The sequence below is a fragment of the Tamandua tetradactyla genome, chromosome 4, assembly GCF_023851605.1.
Source record: "Tamandua tetradactyla isolate mTamTet1 chromosome 4, mTamTet1.pri, whole genome shotgun sequence".
Classification (NCBI taxonomy): domain Eukaryota; kingdom Metazoa; phylum Chordata; class Mammalia; order Pilosa; family Myrmecophagidae; genus Tamandua; species Tamandua tetradactyla.
The window spans coordinates 136,896,213-136,910,176 of record NC_135330.1 but is presented as its reverse complement, the minus strand read 5'-3'; the positions used below and the strand labels follow the sequence as shown (position 1 = coordinate 136,910,176).

General features: G+C 32.7%; 1 protein-coding gene across 1 annotated transcript in view; it reads left to right on the top strand.

Moving 5' to 3' along the window:
• Positions 1–13,964, top strand: part of KLHL1 (kelch like family member 1) — a 462,919-nt gene that overhangs the window by 181,413 nt on the left and 267,542 nt on the right. The window contains exon 4 of the mRNA XM_077155842.1: positions 5,006–5,202. Coding sequence (XP_077011957.1) covers positions 5,006–5,202 — 197 coding nt within the window. The remainder of the gene's footprint in view (positions 1–5,005; positions 5,203–13,964) is intronic.

Genomic DNA, 13,964 nt, shown 5'->3' with positions numbered 1-13,964 from the left:
GATGTGTGATCCTTGCTTATATACTGAAATAAATAAAAGCTATTAAGGATATTATTTGAACATTTGGGGAAATTTGTTTGTTAGCAAATAATTGTGTCCTGTTTCTTAGATGATACATGCTGAAATATTTAGGGATGAAATATCAGAATGGCTGAAAGGAATTCTCAAATAACTCAGCAACTAGAAAATAATCATATGCACATATTCAACACACATATAAATATGGCAAAATGTTAGCACATACTGAAACCACGTGAAGACTATCTGGGTTTTCATTGTATTATTATTGCAATTTTTTGAAGGTTAAAATATTTCAGAATTAAACTTTGGTGGGGTAAAAAAATAGACAGTGTTACAGTGTAGAAATATCTACATTCTATTGATTTTTTAAAAAAATATTGTCTGTGAAAATTAAGTTTTTGAAAATAGACTTCTCTAACAGATTTCATAGAAACTTACAGGATGAGAAAAGGATAAAGAAAAATAAATACTAACATTGCAAAGTTAGAAAATAAACTCCAGCTTACAAGAATACACTTACAAATTTCAATTAGAGGGCAGAATATAAAAATTTCAATTAGAGGGCAGAATATTAATAATCAAGTCTCATCAGAATTATATCTTACCATGGTCTCACACTTGAGTTTCAAATTTGCTGTAGCTTGTCTTCTAAGTTCACAAATGATTTTACTATCATATATGAGCTAATCACCATCATTGACAATTAAAAGTTGCAATGTGTGTCTTATTCAGGCAAAAATTATATAAATAAAACTAGCTTGGGTGATTCCAAGTTCAGTTAAATTTAGAAGGCTCAGAAAGACAAATAAAATAGAACATTCTTTTCTTAGAAAGGCATCTGTAAACATTACACTGTTAAACTGAGAGCATAGGTTCTTATTTTTGTTTAAATATTTAAGCCTTAATTAGTGAAGTTGCATAAAGATGGAAGATTGGAAATAGAAAATCAATAGTCAAGGAAAAATGAAAACATTACTACAAATCTTTCAAATAGTCTGTGCCAGTGTGAAAGTATTATGTATCCCAGAAAAGCCATGTTTTAATCCTGATTCAAACTTAAGGAGGCAATTATTGAGTCCTGACTCAATAATGTGTGCTGGAAACTTCTGATTATATTATCTCCATGGAGATGTTCCATGTCCAATTGTGGGCGTGCATTTGCAAATGTGAAGGGAGATATGAAAATATTACAAAGTTTTCTGGCACAAAAAAAAACATCAAGGACAGAATTTCTAGAAGTAAAAGTAAAATAATTACTGCAGTTTTAATAGTAAGAGTTAGACAAAATATTATGTATTCTGCAGGAAGAATTTATGAATATGATATCCCAGAAAAATAACATACATGGAGGAAAGAATAGGATCATGCAATATATAGCCTTTAGAAAATAAATGGAAATAAAGGTGAGGAAGAATAAATATTTGAATAAAAATTGGATATGAAATTTATCAGAATTAATGAAGGTGTTCATCTTCATATTAATAAGGACAAAAAATTTCTAAACAAAATTCATAAAATAATTACACTCCTAAAATATCCACGTCCATTACCAATTAACACAAACCAAAAAGGTTGATTCTCTAAAAGGCTATTAATTCATTAGACAATTCACTGAAAAGATCAATTACTTTAACAAAAAAGAAATGATAGAAGGCAAAATTAAACAATGCACAGTATAAAAAATTTCATGCAATTAGAGTTACAGGCTAACTAAACTAAAATAAAAGCTTTATAATTTAGAGTATCCTAGACAGCATGAACCAATTAAACTATATATATATATATATATAATGCCCCTAGAACATAGGATTAAATATTCATGTATGTAAGAGTTGGTGTTAGTGGTTCTGGGTGATGACTCAGGGACTTAGGATTCCTAAATCATGTATAGCCTCTATCCATGAAGATTTGTTTTTTTTGCCATCTTTAAGTAACTGGTAGAAAAGAAAACACTCACTTCGTAAATGCCTTTTTCTGATAGTAACACAAATCCATATGCTCATGGCCTACTGATGATGACACATTAAACGTCACACCAAACTCGAATGGAAATATATCTAACAAAGGGCGAGGAATATGGACCACACAAACTAAAATGGAATATACCATTCCTGAGTATGTCTAACTTACAAAAACTCACCGTGATAAAGATACTGCGATACTAATTAAAATCTAACTCCAGATAGAACCAGAAGGTTTTACAGATGAATTCTACAAACATTGCAGACACAGTCCCATTCTTTAACAAACTATTCCAGAAATTAGAAAAAAGAGGAAACACTCAAGAGCTCATGTTGTGAGGTTGAGATAACTCTTTCACAAAGGAAAGAAAAATCATGTGCAACTATAAACATGGATAGAGTAACAAATATTGGCAACCTACATATGTATTTATCCATGAATTATCCACTCATATAAAACACAGTCATCATACACCCATTTATACATTGTCAGAAATTTAGTGGCTCTCTGCTCTCCTACGTTTGTAGACATATTCTGAACCTTTCTGAACCTTATTTCTCCCTTAAAAAAATTACAAACAAGGGAAGAAGAATAACTCCTGCTAAAGCAAATACTGATATTTTAGCTGAAACTGCTTTTATGAATCCTAGATGATTTTTGAACATTACATGTGGTAAGAAATACATCATGCTTAAAACAGTTGCTGGCCTATAGTAAGCTATTGTATTTATCTTGATTAGTAATCTGGGTTCACCTGTTTTCTAGCAGATGGACCTAATGATTTGACTAATACAGTGGTATACGTGATTATGTTTTGTTTTTTAATTTTTAAATTTTTTTAAAATACAAAAAAAAAACACCAAACACAAACATTCTTAACTTTTGATCATTCCATTCTACATATAAAATCAGTAATTCACAATATCATCACATAGTTGCATATTCATCATCATGATCATTTCTTGGAACATTTGCATCTATTCAGAAAAAGAAATAAAAAGAAAACAGAAAAAAATTCATACATACCATACCCCTTACCCCTTCCTTTCATTGATAACTAGCATTTCAATCTAAATTAATTTTAACAATTGTTCCCCCTGTTATTTATTTTTGTTCCATATGTTTTACTCATTCGTTGATAAGGTAGATAAAAGGACCATCAGACACAAGGTTTTCACAATCACACAGTCACATTGTGAAAGCTATATCATTATACAATCATTATACAATCATCTTCAAGAAACATGGCTACTGGAACACAGCTCTACATTTTCAAGTAGTTCCCTCCAGCCTCTCCATTGCATCTTGACTAACAAGGTGATATCTATTTAATGCATAAGAGTAATCTCCAAGATAACCTCTCAACTCTGTTTGGAATGTCTCAGCCACTGATTGACACTTCATTTTGTCTCATTTCACTCTTCCCCCTTTTGGTCGAGAAGGTTTTCTCAATCCCTTGATGCTGAGTCTCAGCTCATTCTAGGGTTTTTCTCAATCCCTTGATGCTGAGTCTCAGCTCATTCTAGAATTTCTCTCTTAAGTTGCCAGGAAGTCATGGGAGGGTGTCCCTGGGAGTCATGTCCCAAAGGGTGGTGAGTTTGCTTGTTGTGTTGCCTGGAGAGAGACGCCACATCTGAACAACAAAAGAGGTTCTCCTGTGGGTGACTCTTAGGTCTAATTTTAAGTAGGCTTGACCTAACCTTTGTAGGGTTAAGTTTCATGTGAACAAACCCCAAGATTGGGGACTCAGCCTATAGCTTTAGTTGTCCACACTGCTTGTGAGAATATCAAGAATTCAGCTTGGGGAAGTTGAATTTTCCCCCTTTCTCACCATTCCCTGAAGGGGACTTTGCAAATACTTTTTTATTCATTGTTCAAATCACTCTGGGATTTATCGGGGCATCACTCTGGACAAACCAACAAAATCTCATGTTCTTCTCAAGGTTCCATGTACTTATGGTGTTCAATTAAGCTGTCTACATAAGTTATATAGGGAATGCACTAGTCAAAATAAAAATTTTGTACCAAATAAACATTTTTTGCTTTAGTCTCATACATAAGTTAAAATTTTAAAATATTAGTTACCATCTATTTTCAGCACCCTACAGTAATGACATTCTTTTGTTCTTCCTCATGCAAAAACATTTTTAAAATTTGTACATTTAATCCCTATCATTGTACACTCTAGGCATTCCTAGATTATACCCTCTCAGTCTTTATCATCTATCTTTCTTTCTGATATCAGTTGTGCCCCCAGCCCTCCTCCCTCTATCATTCTCACATGCAGCTTCATTCAGTGTTTTAACATAATTGTATTACAGTTAGGTAGTATTGTGCTGTCCATTTTTGAGTTTTTACATTCAGTCCTGTTGCACAATTTGTATGCCTTCAGCTCCAATTACCCAATATCTTAGCCTATTTCTATCTCCTAATGGTCTCTGTTACCAATGAAATTCTCCAAGTTTATTCACTAATGTCAGTTCATATCAGTGAGACCATACTGTATTTGTCCTTTTGTTTCTAGCTAATCTCATTCAGCATAATGTCCTTAAGATCCATCCATGCAGGGCGGGCCACGGTGGCTCAGCAGGTAAGAATGCTTGCCTGCCAAGCCCGAGGACCAGGGTTCAATTCCTGGTGCCTGCCCATGTTAAAAAAAAAAAAAAAAAAAAAAAGATCCATCCATGTCGTTACACAGTTCATAACTTTATTCTGTCTTACAGCTGCGTAATATTCCATCGTATGTATAATCCACAGTTTGTTTAGCCACTCATCTGTTGATGGATATTTTGGCTGTTTCCATCTCTTGGCAGTTGTGAATAATGCTACTATAAACATTGGTGTGCAAATGTCCGTTTGTGTCCTTGCCCTCATGTCCTCTGAGTAGATACATAGCAATGGTATTGCCGGATCATACGGCAATTCTCTATTTAGCTTTTTGAGGAACCGCCAAACTGCCTTCCACAGCGGTTGATAATTATGTTTTAAATACAGTTTCATAATTTTCTTCACTTCTATTTAGGTTGTTTGGAATTAAAGGAAGACACCATTGAAAACCTCCTTGCTGCAGCGTGCCTTCTTCAGCTCCCTCAAGTAGTTGATGTATGCTGTCACTTCCTCATGAAACTTCTGCATCCATCTAACTGTTTAGGGATCCGAGCATTTGCTGATGCTCAAGGATGCATTGAATTAATGAAGGTGGCCCACAGCTACACAATGGTAAGGAAATTTAATATTTTAATAATAGAGATATATGCTGTAACATCAGAGGTTAAAATAATTACTATCATGACCTTGAACAACTTTTTAGATCTGAAATGATTTTCGTATACTGCCACATTTTTCATTTGGGAAACAAGTTTCCACATAGTATTTTATAATCTTAAAGTAGAAAAAACACTACACAAAAGATTTTATTGTTGCTGCATGGTTTTAATTACATTTTATAGGCTGTACATATATAGATATTATTTGGAATTTTTACATTGTTTAATGTCAGTTAGTCTTAATTTCTTGCGATATATCTGTCTTTGGATATTTATTTTAGAGGCTGCATTTTCCTCTTTTTCTTCTGGATTTTTCTCTCAACATTTCTATCACAGCATATTATGTTTGATATGACTAGACTGTATGGTTTTTGAGAGAAAAATTAGGTTTTTTACCATGAATATTAGATTCAATCACTCCTGGGAACTTCTATAATCAGGGACAATATTTAGATGTATAAATCAATTAATTTAACTTTCGGTACCATTTTTATAATTTTAAACTGACTGATTACACTCAGTAAATATTATTTAAACTAATTTTTCCTATTTTATACTTTTCACTTTGATTTTTTTATATTTGTTTATTTTTAGCAGCTTTCTTGAGATACTAATAACCATGAACTGTACATTTTAACTGTGTGAAATTTATGGTGTGAGATTCTTTTTTTTTTTTGTATGCTGTATGGCAAGGTCACGTTTCGTTATTTTTCCATGCCCATGTGGGTAGCCCATTATTGCAGCACCATTTATTGGAATTTTGTTTGTTTGTTTGTTTTCTGAGAAGTACATAGACTGGGAACGAACCCGGGTCTCCCGCATGGCAGACGAGAATTCTACCACTGAACTATCCTTCACCCCCACTACCCTTGCACCCCTGAGATTCTTTTTAAAAAAACATTATCTACATTCTAGAAAATAATTGCCAGTTACAACATTTTCATACCTATCATGTTTCGTGCCCTACAGTTAATCATTGTAAAGCACTTAATACAGGGATGGCATACACATACCATAAGCTCTATATAAATGCCAGCCATTTTTGCTGTGATTATTATTATTTTGGTTAATTTAAAGTTATTAATAATTTATTGTTATTATTCAAACACTCAACCACAAATTATAGAAATTTCTCTTTCCAACACAAGGGAAAAGTTTTTATGAGCTTAATCTGCATTAAGCTTTAGAGTTGCTATTTATTACAAAGCTCATATTGTGAAATTTAACACTTTCTCAAATCACTAATGAGAGTCAGCCATTTTAAAGTCTTCTAGTTGTTATTCTTTGAAAGAATTTGAATATTATTTTCATTTTATGCTTTAATCTTTTAAGCAGCTTAGCAAATCAAATGAAAATATGGAAAAGAAGAGAAATATGTAGTTTGTATTTCTATTGCTAAATCCTTCTTTAGAATTTTCCATGACATTGTATGACTATTGAAATTATATGAACCATATAAAATCATTGTAAACAAATACTCGTCAAAGAAAATATCAAATTCCAGCTGCAGTCATTTAATTATGCACATTTCATTACAATTAACAGCTCCTAGTTTAGCTAACCTAAAGAACAATATGCTTCTATACCCAGAGGGATAATGGTCCCTTCTGGTCTAGTTCAAAATTATTAATTTAGTAATAAAAAATGTGCTCCTTACAGCTGCTTGGGTTGTTCTTCAATTTATCACAAAATAGCAACAATTTTTTTTCTTTAGAGACTTTAAAATGTGTATTCTATAGGAAAATACATTTCAAACAGAAATATAGAATAGTTTTGACAAAGACACTCAACATTCTAAACAACTTTGTCTTCATTTACCTTTGAGATAATGAATAGATTATATGTGGCTTCATGTTTATTGACACTTAAATTATTTCAAATTCTTTAAGAAAGACAAAGTCTAAATATTTTCCAGATGCTCATGTCACTATTTTAGTCAAGAAAATTTACTGGCAGTTCTCTTCCTAGATCTTTATTTTCCATTCCAGACATCTAAAATAAGTATTTTGCATCTGATATTATAATCCCTCTTTACATATTTACCTTTTAGTCTTACCCAATCAAACATATGTCCTCATCTACTCTATTCAAGCTGTGCTTTGAAAGCAAGACATTTTTGTGCTAGAAAAATTTTCTTCTTATCTTCTTTAATAGCAAATCATTCTAGTTTTCTTACTAAATTTGAGACAGAATGAGCTTCTTTACTGGCTCTAATTTCTTTGTTTATTTTATGTCAATTTGTTTTTCTATTTTTTTTATTTCTTTATTAGCTTCTAAGTATTCAAGTTCATTAGCTCTTACCTCAATCTTTAGATATCAGATCTTAATTTGCTGTTTATGTGCCTTTGCTCATAATATGCTTGGATATCTTTCCTTTGGAATTCTCATTCACTTAAATGGCTTGAGCTATTGATTTTAGGAGAATGACTGCAAAATCTACTTAGGGAAGTTGATTCAGCTTTGCATTGGCTCATGTGCAAAACACTGGAAAATTGTGATTGCAAGCTCAATGTGAGGCAGAAGTGTGAAACAAATTCTAAAACCTTAATGTAAACTTGGGCTGCATGGGTAATGTGAAAATCACTGAAAAAACAGCCCCACAGTACTGTTAGTGGTCAGATTTCACTATGAGGACTTGCTTAATTCTGAATATCACATTTTTAAAGCAGTAGAGTGGGACAGAAACAGATGAGGATAACAAGAATGTAAATGTTCTATAATCATGTTATATGAAGAAAAATTGGAAAAAAAATATGGGTGCCTATGACTGAATAATATTGGGACATGGTAGTAATCATCTTCATGTAATTGATAAGAATATGGATATTGTTTAAAGCAGTAGTCTTAAGGACTTCTAGTTTTGTTTTTAATTTTTTCACATTATCCCCCAATTAAATTATATACAAAAGCATAGTTTTAGATTGGACCTGCTTTATTTGAAGATGGTACTTGTCTAGGCACTGGGAATCGAGCCTGGGTCTCTGGCATGGCTTACCTATTTTAACTGAGCATCACTGCCACTCCCCTCCAAGGTCAGCTCTGCCTCCTGGAGGAGAAGAATAGAACTACCTTTCCCTAAAACCCTGTCTCCATCTAGTTCTGGGTTAGAATTTGGCAATGAGAGGTATTCATGAAAAATATGAAAGATATTAGAGTAGAGGAGATATTATTTTCTGGAGGCAGTTGCATGCATATATGCCGGCAAATGGAAAGATGAAATATTTTCCAGATAAGACCTTTAGAACTATTTGCTTCAATGCTTTAGACTGAAAGAGTGCTGGGAGCCTTCTGGAAATTCTTGAAGAATAACTTGTCAAGAAGTACTTGGGAGAAAAATTCACCAAAGGTTAAGATTATCAATAGAGACTTCCCCAATGTCCCTCCCAATGCCCTTTTTTTTTTTTTTTTTTAAAGTATTTTTTTATTTTATTATTTTTTGTTTGTTTGTTTGTTTGTTACATGGGCTGGGGCCGGGAATCGAACCGGGGTCCTCCGGCATAGCAGGTAAGCACTCTTGCCCGCTGAGCCACCGCGGCCCGCCCCCAATGCCCTTTTGATCATTTAAGTCTCCAATTCCCTGTCCACAGCCCTTCACATTTAAAAAATTCCAAATCCCGTACTGTATCCAATATACTACTGACCGTACAGCGACTACATTTCATCTCTGTTCCACATTAGATGCTTCATATAAAAAAAGACTTGAGACATAGATTACTTTGGGTAGGTGAATGTTATAAATCTAAAACATAGATAAGAGCAAAGAACTCTGTGAACATTTTGTTTCTCAGTTGTTTTTATTTCCCTTCATTCTCAGTTTCTACCCAATGCTACCAACATGGCCTGCAACATTTCATACTGTTTACACTGGAGGCAGAAGCAGTGGCAATGGCAATAAGACTGATTAGAGGCTGCAGTATTCAATCAGTAGGCTTGGAAAGCAGAGTACTCATAAATGGAGCATAAAGTCTTCCACCATCACGGTTTGCATTTAAGAGTATCTGCTCCTTTAGAGTCTGGGTATTCAGAGAAAAAAAACCTATAGATAGTTTGCTTGTCCTTCAGATCTGTCCTGAAAAAAAGAATAAAATTTATGTGTTTTCTGTTCAGTGTTGAAATACCTGATATTTCTCATGGATTCTAGCTAGCAGCATGCTTTTTATCTTTAATAATAACCCTTCTATTGAATCCTAAATTGCAGTTTGTGTTGGAAAAATAAATGGAATGTAACTTTAAATTTCTTTGCTTTTCCAGGTCATCAAAATAAAGCAGATTTTACCCATACTTTTTTGCAGACTATTAAGTGATGTGTTAGCACTAAAGTTTGTTTTGAATATTGCCCTTCATTTTTCATTTATTATCTTCATCATTCCTATTCAGGGTATTACACACTCTGATCCAAGTGACTACTTTAATAGGTGGAAATTATGCAAAATAAAATCAAATTACAGTTGTGCAAAATGTGGCTTTCAAAAGTTCCCCCAGAAGTTCCTTGTCAATTGGCAAAAAGTGAGAGTATCAGGGTGGCTACTCAGAGTGGTCTGGGGGACAGCTGCCATTGATGCTTAATAATCGGAAACAGTAAGGAAGCATATAGAAGTCTTGGTAGAATGAAACCTCCATTTGTCTTCTCTATTATTGGATATTTTTTCCCTTATCCTGATCTGCCTCAAACTATACTGGCTATACCTTACAAAAGTTCTTTTTTTGTTTGAATTCTAAATCACAAACATCAGTGAAATTCTAGACTACAGGCCATGACTGGAAGTTGATTTAAGCTGAGGAGTAAAATCAGTTTTTAAATTGTATTTGTAGTGATGCCCCAATAGGAGATTCAGATTATGCTGCATAAATTGAAAGAGCAAGATTATTAAATGTAATATTATAATAAATAATAGCTATTCACTGGGTAATAGCAGTTTGACAATGCTAACTTTGTAATTGTTAGGTTTCTATAAAATAACCAAATCAAATGTGTATTCATGAAGATTTAAAAAAAAACACTTAAGCAGAATCACAGAGTAAGTGATGAAAATTATAAGATTTTTAAGAATCCATTTTAGATACAATCCATTTCTTCTGCTCTAACACCGTTAAAATGTGTTTCAACCTCAGGCTCTTGCATCCAAACTAAAGAGCATTCCATTTTAAGGAATAAATTCCTCCGCTTTGTAGTTGCTGATGAAGGTTTCATTTATTTCATTTTCATTTATCCTATGATTTCTTATGTACAAAATAAAGCACACGGCTATGTAGACCACAACACACACATACACACAAAAACAAATCTGATTTTTAAAGTTGATTAGGTTTTCTCCTATTGTAAAGAAGATTAGAAGTTTCTGCAAAGAATCTAAGTCTTGGGTTGATGAGCAAACAGCAATACAACACAATTTCAAGAAGGAGCACTAAAGATTAACAATATCCTATAAACACGCTTTTAAAGGATTTTTGTAATAATTTGCAAATAGTCTCCAAGTGTTTAATGATTTCAATCATTTAATCTATATACCTCCCTTCTTGAAAAGTAATATTCTTACATTAGAAGAATAGTTCAGAAATACTTTCTATGATGTCAGTGGAAAGAAAATGAAGATTTCTTTTAGCTACAGGGTCATTTTCAGTTTGCAAAGCACAGTTCTTTAAGAAATAAAAGCAATAATTTGCTTTTGTTCAAATGAGAAAAGTTCGGGATTCTTTATGTGTATGAAAGCCTCACTTTTTTTTTTTTTTTTTTTTTTTTTAAAGGAAAGACAGAGAGAAGGAAGGAAGGATAGAAGGAAGGAAGGAAGGAAGAAAGGGAAACATCTTTAAACATTTTCTTGTTTTATTGTATTTTGTTTTTCCGTTTTTTGTTACATGGGCTGGGGCCGGGAATCGAACCGAGGTCCTCCGGCATAGCAGGCAAGCACTTTGCCCGCTGAGCCACCGCGGCCCGCCCTGAAAGCCTCACTTTATTTTAATAATTTGCACATTATGAACTAATGTAAAATATTTAATTTTCTCATGAGACAATGAATCACATGTTATATGATTTCTTTTTATGCTTCCTTTTTAGATTTTTCTTGTGATGACATTTTTCTGTTAAGGACTATACTTCTGCTTTAAAGTCTTTAACAGTAAGATTTTAGAGAAATGAAAGTCAGAAGAATCAATTATCATTCAAAAGAAACATAATAAGTCATCTTTGCCTGAAGGGAAAATGACTGACCTTTGTACCTAAAGCAATTGCAGACAGGGCAGGTAGTCTCCTTCAAGGAATGCTTTCACAAATTTATTGTACAGCTGGATAAAGCTTAAAGAAAGCATAACTTCTAATAGGATATCAGATGTTCCTGCATTCCCCCCAATTTTCTCGATATGTTAATGTTATGTATAGAGATAGATTACATGTTCCAAGAGGGCATACTACATCCGCCTTGTTCTCTGTTGTACTCTAAGTGCTCAGTATTTACCTCCTTTACCATTTCAGGCACAAAATAAAGGTTTGTAGAAAGAAAGATTAAAAGAGTAATTTAAAGCATACTAAAATACATTTTAACAACTTTAGGTGAATCACTACTAACATTAGTAATTTTAAACAAAATAGGTGTCCTCATTTCATAGTAATTTTAAAACTATTCATTGCATTCCTACTTTTAGTTTTCATATCTCTTTATTAAATTATATAAATAAATACATGCTAGATGTGCACACGACCTTTAGAGATAATTAACTATTTTATCAGCTATCATATTCTATGTAGTATGCATTAATTTTTTAAATGAAAGTAAATTTTCAGTGGATCTATTTCATATTCAGGGTCCATATTTAATATGTTTGAATGTTTTAAATATCAGTTGCATTTATTTAGATGTAGTTGCTCTGGAAGGTCGGCATGTTCTTATCAATAAGTGTATATAAAACCTGTGGGCCTATATGAGGGACACATACTAATGAAGAGTTAATATTAAGCCCAAAGTATCCTATCTTTATACATGATTGTAGATTAGGTAAAATAACCCAACATAATAGAATTTGCTGGATAATAATGAGTAGAAATGGACAAAAGTTAGATGAATAGAATTAAGATCCTGATTTAAGTAAAGTGAAGGAATAGTACATTAACAGTGTGGGTGATATTCCAGTAAGTATTTAGCACATTATTCCTTGTTTTCTGTTGTTTTGCTTTGTAAAATGATGTTTACTTGAACAACCTGAAAGAGACATTTTAATCCCATTGAAATTATATATTCACAATTGGTAAAGGGGGCTTATTTCTTTAAGATAATGAAGAGCAAATACTTTAAGTAAAATGCACTGTTATCAATACTAAATCTAAATAAATTAATTTAGAGCAGATACTATATTAGTGTAAATATTTGTTAAACACAATTTGCATTTTAATCTATCTAAAGAACATAAAGTTTTCCAACATGGGTGAATAAGGATTTCAGTTTCTTCTTCAGTTCTATTTGAAAGAAGAATAACTTAATTATCAATTTACAAGTGTTGTTTCTATTTTTACTTTTGGTAAATGGATAAAGAAAATAACTAAATGATGAAATAAAAGAAGATAATCTAAAATGTAGGAAAGGATAGTTTTCAAATAGATATATTGCAGTTGAACCAAAAGAAAATCAATAAAGTTGAAATTAGGACATATTGTATATACTCATTTTACTGGTTTGAAAATATTATGTACCCTAGAAAAGCCATGTTTTAATCCTGATCCAATTTTGTGAGAGCAGCCATTTCTTGTTAACCTGATTTAATATCTTAGAATGGAAACTTTTGATTAGATTATCTCCACAATGATGTGGCATGCCTAATTGTGGATATGAACTTTTGACTAGATGGAGACATGACTCCATGCATTCAGGAAAAGTCTTGATTAGTTTACTGGAGTCCTCTAAAAAAGAAAACATTTTTGAAAGAGCTTAGAGCAGAAAGAAATTTCAAAGCAGAGCTGACTGGCAGAGAATAATGGCACAGGTATTTGGAGATGCTTGGAGCCCAGCAGATATCACCATGAGATATTAGACAAGCCAGAACCTGGAGAGAGCCAAGAGATGAAAGCTAGTCTGAAAGAAGCAGAAAGAGGAACTCTCACAGGAACAGTGACTGAAAGCAATGGAGCCCAGGAGCAAGGGATGAGCAGATGCCAGCCACGTGACTTCTTAGATGACAGAGCTGTTCCCGGCCAATCGGACTTCCTTGAATTAGTGTATCCCTCCCTGGATACCTTAGTTCAGACATTTTTATAGACTTAGAATTGTAAACTTACAACTTAATAAATTCCCTTTTTAAAAGCAATTTCTGGAAAATTGCATTCTGGCAGCAAACTAATGCACTCATTGAGTAAGGCATATATATGTATAAATTTGCTTAGCCACATAACACAAATGCCTGTATCAGCATTGACTGCTTATATATTAATCATAAGAAAGGCTATATTTTATGCAGTAAGCTCAATAATTTTGCATAGTTCCTATATATATATAAAATTGAAGTGTGATCATCATCATGTGATACTTTACTTTTTAATTTTTTCATGATTTGAAACAGAGCTAGAAAAAATAAATTTATATGTATAAAACAAATGTAAAATGTGGGAAAGGATGGCTTTCAAATAAATATATTGCAGTTGAACCAAAAGAGATATATGCTTATATATACATGTATGTCTCTACATATAAATATATATGTACATAATGTAGAGACAACAAGAGGGTAATA